Source organism: Propithecus coquereli, unplaced genomic scaffold, assembly GCF_000956105.1.
Source record: "Propithecus coquereli isolate 6110/MARCELLA unplaced genomic scaffold, Pcoq_1.0 Scaffold156, whole genome shotgun sequence".
Lineage (NCBI taxonomy): Eukaryota > Metazoa > Chordata > Mammalia > Primates > Indriidae > Propithecus > Propithecus coquereli.
In genome coordinates, this window is record NW_012140080.1 from 1740719 (window position 1) to 1747970 (window position 7252).

The 7252-nt window shown below is 42.5% G+C and overlaps 1 protein-coding gene across 1 annotated transcript; it reads right to left on the reverse strand.

Annotated features, from left to right (window-relative positions):
• Positions 1 to 840: 840 nt before the first annotated feature.
• On the reverse strand, positions 841 to 2495 carry LOC105807375 (cytochrome c, somatic). The gene is made up of 3 exons (XM_012640754.1): positions 2390 to 2495; positions 1130 to 1306; positions 841 to 1018 (listed from the first exon to the last, which is right to left on the reverse strand). Exons 2-3 carry the CDS (start codon positions 1296 to 1298, stop codon positions 870 to 872), a joined length of 318 nt encoding a protein of 105 aa, XP_012496208.1. The 5' UTR covers positions 1299 to 1306; positions 2390 to 2495; the 3' UTR covers positions 841 to 869.
• Positions 2496 to 7252: the final 4757 nt, after the last annotated feature.

The following is a 7252-nucleotide window of genomic DNA, read 5'->3' on the forward strand; positions in this document are numbered from 1 at the left end:
TCATGATCTGTGATTTTTGTTTTTAATTAAGTTATGATCACACATAATTTTTAAATTTGTGTCTATCTCGTCTACTTTAATCCTTCTAATGAGTTGATAAAAGCACCATTACCAATCACACATATACAGAAGTTCTACAGTTTCATGTGTTTCTGAAGAGCTGTTTAAAGACAATCCTAAATTATAACTTAGTCTGACTTAGGTAGTAAAGAATTCAAAAGTTTAATTTGCTATTTCTTGTCACATTGACTTTTAAAAGCATTTAACCTTATAGATTGTCTATAAAATGTGAGAAGTGTTAAATATTCTTTATTTGATATTACACATAAACCACACTAAAATGCCTTTCAATAAATAAAAGGCAGCATTTTAGTAGACACAGGGAAATTAGATTGGCATAGTGAAGACCAAAAATATATAAAGTAAACATTGCTACCTTATCTCCAGCTCTCATCTTTAACAGGTTAAAACACCAGTGAGTCTTGCTTGGTTCCAAGTGAAGGGATTTCCCTAGTATTTAAATATATTCACATAACCAGTTATATAAATCTAAATATAAAACCAATCCTCAACAGGTTTTAAAATGGCAATTTACCATCCTTGTGAAAAGCTGAACACTACTAATTAATCCAATCATATCTTCAGAAGGGGAAAACAGTGATAGCATTTACTGTATCGGAATTACTATCAAAATTCAAAAAACCAAATTAACCACAAGCCAGTCTTAGTTAAATCAGGACTGTCCAACAAAAATATTCTGTCACTCTTTCATGATCTGAATTCTGGTGTATGAGACCAATTAAATTATGGTACACATAAAAAAAGTTATGATATTTCCGGTTTGTAATAAATAAGACAGTGGCCAATTATTACTCATTAGTGGCTTTTTTGAGATAAGCTATCAAGTCTGCCCTTTCTCCCTTCTTCTTAATGCCAGCGAAGATCATTTTTGTTCCAGGGATGTACTTCTTGGGATTCTCCAAATACTCCATCAGTGTATCCTCTCCCCAGGTGATGCCTAAACAAGAAGGGATGCATTAAGTATTTCACACTCCTGATAAAAGAGTTTGCCACAGGTTACATTCATGCATTTTTGGGCTGTGTTATTTAACAGCCGTCTTCCTCTTACCTTTGTTCTTATTGGCGTCTGTGTAAGAGAATCCAGCAGCCTGACCTGTCTTCCGCCCAAAGAGACCATGGAGATTTGGCCCAGTCTTGTGCTTGCCTCCCTTTTCCACAGTGTGGCACTGGGCACACTTCTGAACAAAAATCTTCTTGCCTTTCTCAACATCACCCATAGTTAATTCTAAAAATGAAAAGACCCAACTTAGTAATTTTTTTCCTCAAGTAACAAATACAGTGGAAACCAATGATCGCTTTACTTATTTAATTACTAATCCATAGCTAATCTATGACATTAAGCACCAGGATGAATCTTGTTTCACTTAGTACACTCACAATATTCTCTAATAAGAAAAACACTATTTAGGAGAACCTCCGTAAAAACGTATCCTTGCACGTGTAAGTAAAAGAAGGTTAAAGCCCAAGCAAGCAAAGTAGGAACCTAGTTCAAACCACAGTTTCGAAAGTGAGGTCAAGGTCACAGACTCAACAATATTAAGCTGAACTGTGATTACATTAAACCAAAACTACCAAAATTCCAACTTTTAAGAAGGTCTGGTCATTTATTCGTACTACAACTTAAAGCCACTCTCCCCGATAATATAAAGCACATAGATTTTAAAAATGTTTAAATGTCCTGGCTGTTTCCACCTGCTCAGGTCACAGGTGTAGCTTGTCATTCTAACTTGCCTCGCTGCAGATGAGAGCACAGGAGCGGGCTGCGAGGTCTCCCATGGACATCCCCTCTTCCCACACCTCTGAGATCCCCGGGGACGACCACGAGGTCGGTCACCCATCCAGGTCGCTTTCAAGGTGACTGATGAAAATCCACCTTTCCGGGATGCTTGAGCGGTTGACAGAAGAAACAACAGGCAGCCAGGAAAAGAAATGACCCCTTATTAGAGAAGCAGCAGCTTTTGCTCTTGAAGGAGGCCGTGAAGCGCTGCGCTCTGGCCCTCCGGGTGGAAGTCTTGTCTACCGTTTCCACAGCCTCCCAGCACCGACAAGTGGAGGCCCGCGTCTTCCTCGGATCCGCATCCAAGCCGCCTCGAGTTCCCGATCTAGTCCACACCTAGTTAGGGTTCTGCCCCATCTCAAACCGTTACCCCCCGGGTTCTGGCTGGCCTTAGTCCAGGGTTCTCACTCCCGGCCCTGCCCGCCCCACGCGGGCTTCCCTGGGACAGGTTCCTGGGGAGGGCCTCGGTCGTTTCCGCGCTCCCCACACCTCGGCCTCACACCCGCTACGGTTTCCGCGCCCCGCGCTCACCTCTCTTTGGTTGCTGACGGCACGAGGATTCCCAGTGTGAAGCCGGACGTCCCGCTCTCTAAGTCCAAGGACACGCCGGGCTGCGCCTATGTACCGGTGTTGGTGCAACCGAACTCGCTCCGCCCTCCCGCGGCCAGACGAGCGGCCGAGCCGGCTGATACGCAGTGACGTCACGGCGTCTCATTGGCTCCAGCCTCCAGGTTCTGCGCCAGGAGCCTGCGCGCGAACGCCGACTAGCAGGGTACGGTGTACCGCGTGGGTGCCCTTCCTCTCCAGGCCTCTCTTGCCCGGCTTTTACGACAGGCCCTGCGCTCACATCGCCGAGGTGGTGCCGGGAAGCGCTGACATCACCCGCCGGCTTCTGTGCGCTTGCGTGCGTGTGCGGGCGGAAACTGTGGAGCGGAATCGCGTGGTGTATTGAGGGGTGATCCTGCTATGGTAACAGGTCTTGGGTGCGGTGATGCAATGAGCTTTGAGTAGGGCGTTCCGCCTTCCAGAAAGAGACGCCGAAACTTTGGCCTACCTGGAAGTCTCCTGGCTACGCTCCAGTCAGCTGGCGACCTTTACCCAGGCTCGGTCATGATTACACGCCTGGCGCCAACTGCACCCCGGAGGGACAGCCTAGAACCAGGAGATACAAGAGTTGGACATTAAGTCATCTTCCAGCTCTCTGCTTGATGGACGCCCTAGACTGAGGAGGGTGCTCCAATTGCAGCAGAGACAGGATTATCGCTCTGGCCCCTTCCCTGCCGGCTTTTCTTTTGCTAATGCTCCTCGCCCCCTCGCGTTTGTGTGCAGAAAGAACATGGAGAGTGCGCAGGCAGCGTCTAGGAAGCAACATTTTTAGATGATTATCGAATTCTTGGAAAGCTAGAGGATTTGTATCCCTTCTAACCTAGGTAAAGATCATGTTCAAGTAAGCATAATGCAGTTGAGGGCATATTAGAAATGCAAGTATTATTACCTCAGCTTTTAGTTATCATTATCATAGTTATCCTAAAAAATGAGCTCGCCTTCTTGACATACTCATTTCTGTCACGGGGAGTTTTCTTCATGACTCCTTTGCCCCTCAAATTAAGCCTCCATGTTCTGATTTTTTCTCTTTTCTTGTATTCTATCTAGCACTGCTATATTCAGTCAGGTGTTTACTGAATGCATGCTGTGTGCCAGGCACTTATCTAGGCACCTGGAGTAAATCAGTGAGAACTCTTTCTCTGATGGAGCTTACATTGTGGCATCCTTCCTCCCACCCCCAATTCAAGGAATAGATACTAGATTACTTTAGATTCCTTCCAAACCGATGGATTTCAGCTCTAGACCCTCCATCTGGACTGGAATATTCTTACTGCTTTTGAACCATGTCCTGACTTCCAGTTCCCCTTTAATCTCACACACTACTGCCACAGTCTCCCTGTAAAACAGAGCAGAAGTCACCAAACTTATTCAAGACCTCTTGTGCCTTTTGGAGGGGACCGAGATAGGGAGCATTTAGGTGTACTGATTAAATAGACTTATTTGGCAAACTCTCCAAGTTTTTAGAAGACCAAGCCTACCAACACCTTGCAAATTCAGTGTGTCCTTATGAAGCCAGGTCCTGATATTGCCACCCATATCTCTCCAAGGAAAATGTGGTCCTTAAATAGGTGATTGTTCTATCATAAGAAGTTACTAGTCTTGGCCGGAAGCAGTGGTTCACGCCTGTAATCCTAGCACTCTGGGAGGCCGAGGCAGGAGGATCACTTGAGGTCAGGAGTTGGAGACCAGCCTGAGCAAGAATAAAATCATCCCCACTCCTACCCTATCCCCCATTTCTACAAAAAGTAGAAAAAATTAGCTGGGTTTGGTGACACACGCCTGTAGTCCCAGCTATTCGGGAGGCTGAGGCAGGAGGATCGCTCGAGCCCAGGAGTTTGAGGTTGCAGTGACCTGTGATAATGCCACTGCACTCCACCCAGGGTGACAGAGCAAGACTCTGTCTCAAAAAAAAAGTTACTAGTCTTTCTTTGTTCATAAAAGAGTTGAATGATAGGGTTTCGGATAGCTGATAATATGGATCGTATCGATGTACCAATGAGTCAGTTGGCCAACTGAATGGATTGACCTCATTTTAAATTTATTCCCATGAGGAGGAGAATAGAAAACAGGGAGTTCTTAATATTTTTTTAACTAAGAAAATTGTGGATAAAGAGTCTTGTTATTGAGAGTAGTGGGAAGATGAGAAGAAAGAACAAAACTGAACACTTAGCACCTTCCTATGGTAAAACAGATACCATAAATTTTGTGTTATAATATGTCTGTATTCACGTTCTAAAGAAATTCATAGTACTTAAATTTTTTTTTTTATTTCAGCATATTATGGGGGTACAGATGTTTAGGTTACATATGTTGCCCTTTCCCCCACCGTCCCCCCCTAAGTCCGAGTTTCAAATATGTCCATCCTTCAGGTGGTGTGCATTGCATTCTTTGTGTATGCAAATACCCGTCCCCTCCTCCCTCCTCCCCCCTCCCCCCTGCCCAACATCCAATAGATGTTATTCTTATATGTGCATTTATGTGTTGATCAGTTAATACCAATTTGATGGTGAGCATAGTACTTAAATTTTACTTAAGGTATCTGAGAGAATTAGTTGTGGAGGGCAGTAACATTCTGCAAGTTACTTTGTTTCATATCTATATCTATCGTATCTACTCCCCCTATCTCTATCTTATCCCTTAGGATGTATAGTTTAGCTGGTAAATGGTATAACTATTATAAAGCAAATGCCTTAGATTTCTTCTTCCAGCAACATAGTGGATAACATACATTTAGTCCCTCCTTATCCATGGTTTTCTTTCCACAGTTTCACTTGCCTGCAGTCAACCACAGTCCAAAAATGTTACAGTATTTTGAGAAAGAGGAACCACATTCACGTAACTTTTATTATATAATATATTATTATAATTGTTCTATTATTAGTTATTGTTAATCTCTTACCATGCCTAATTTACAAACTAAACTATATCCTAGGTATGTATGTACTATGTAAAAAAAAACATAGCCATGCGTTAACGACATGAGAAATGTGTCAGTGTCATTAGGTTATTTTGTTGTGAACATCATAGTGTATACTTTCACAAACTTAGATGCTAGGCTATTACACACCTAGGCTATATCCTAGATCCTGTTGTTTTTAGGCTGTAAACCTGTATAGCATGTTACTGTACTGAATGCTGTAGGCAGTTGAAACACAATGGTATTTGTGTATCTAAACATGTCTAAACATAGAAAAGGTACAGTAAAAAAACCACCACTGTATTTGCAGTCCGTTGTGACGGAAATGTCATCATGCGGTGCATGACTTGTATATGTGGGGTTCAGTGCTGTCTGCGGTTTAGGCATCTGCTAAAGGTCTTGGAATGTATCACTTGCGGATGAGGGGGTGTACTACTGTATTTTTAAAAATCCTCCTGGTGAAAAAAAGTCTAGTAAGATCCCTCACCCCTCAAATCAAAACATATAACTGAGACCATAAGAAAGTAAGAGAAATCTGGTTGGAGGCAGGGGTTAAGGTAGGGAACAAGAACTGAAAACTAATGTGATAAGCGTAAGCTGATTCGAAGGCCATCTGAAGAACTTTTGCTGCAATGAAAGAGCCTTAGGCTGCAACAGCAGCTCAACAAAATGGAAGTAAGGCTCATACCAAGTAGTGTGGGAGAGTTGAAGGCAAAGTTGGCAAAGACCTGTCCATAATGTTGGTACTTGAGTCTAAGGGATAAAATATAGTCTGTTCAATGGCAAAGGGAAGAATCAGATAGTCTTGTCTGTCTTGGCCTTAGTACTGGCTGGGAGGAAAAAGTATCTCCAAAGAAATCATAACCACAGTTCTACCCTCATGCAGCTTTAGGGTTTGATTGTACTCTACCTGCACAGTCTGAGAAAACTCTATCTGAAAAATGAATAAAGTAGTTGTGGTTGGGCAGTGTGTCCTGGAATCTGGCTGAAGCAAAAACAAATCTTATCCAGAAGAATATCTCAATCCAGCCTCTGAGGATTCACATAATCTTGAAAAATGCCAAGGATGAGATCATAATTGTCATGGTCCTGACCGTGGCTGGACTTTGAAGTGTTGCCCCATGAAGAATCACAAGCCTTGGCTGCCTGAGGGAGAGAGATGACAGACACTTGGCAAGTATGCATGAAGAATTTATTGTAGGGAAAGTTTAAGGGTGCAAAGCTAAAGTGTGTTTCCTAAGGGGAAATGGGTCTGCTCCACCAGTGGAGACGACACTGTCGACTTTTATGTTTTTCCTTTTATATGTTAGTAGTTTAGGTAAAGGTTAGTTATAATTATTCATTACTATACGTCATTGTTTTGGGGACTGAATTCTTCCTAGGTATGGACGTGACTTAAAGGTTATGTTTCAGTCATTCTTTCTAATATAGGTATGGTGGGGAAAGTGCTATAACCTGTTTATGGTGTTTTTTCCATTCTCTGACTGGTGGTCAGTGTTCCATAGCCCAGTCACCCCATTCTTTAAGACTGAAATAACTGTTCCCTCTTTTTATTTTTCTGCAACCATTCCTTCCTTATTATTTTTCTATAATTGCTTTCTCCTTTGTGTTTTTCTGATGTCCATTACCTCTCACTTGTTTTTCTGTCCCTAACAACAATAACAAGCAACAAAGAGCAAAATTATACCCCCAAAGGACCATAGGTGTTGGAATTAATAGATATTGGAGAAGTAAAAATCTTACCAATGAAGACTTCTTCCCATCAATATGGAAAGAAAATAATCACGTTTATCATTGAGTAAGCACAATAGAATAGTTGTATACAAACAACCCAAAAGAAACTGCCAATTCAGAATAAAGCCTTATTTATA

Bases quoted from the DNA above. Each gene is read 5' to 3' on its own strand.
- LOC105807375 (XM_012640754.1), bottom strand. From the start codon at position 1,298: ATGGGTGATGTTGAGAAAGGCAAGAAGATTTTTGTTCAGAAGTGTGCC. The intron at 1,019-1,129 runs GTAAGAGGAAGA...CTTCTTGTTTAG, and splicing joins AGACGCCAATAAGAACAAAG to GCATCACCTGGGGAGAGGAT.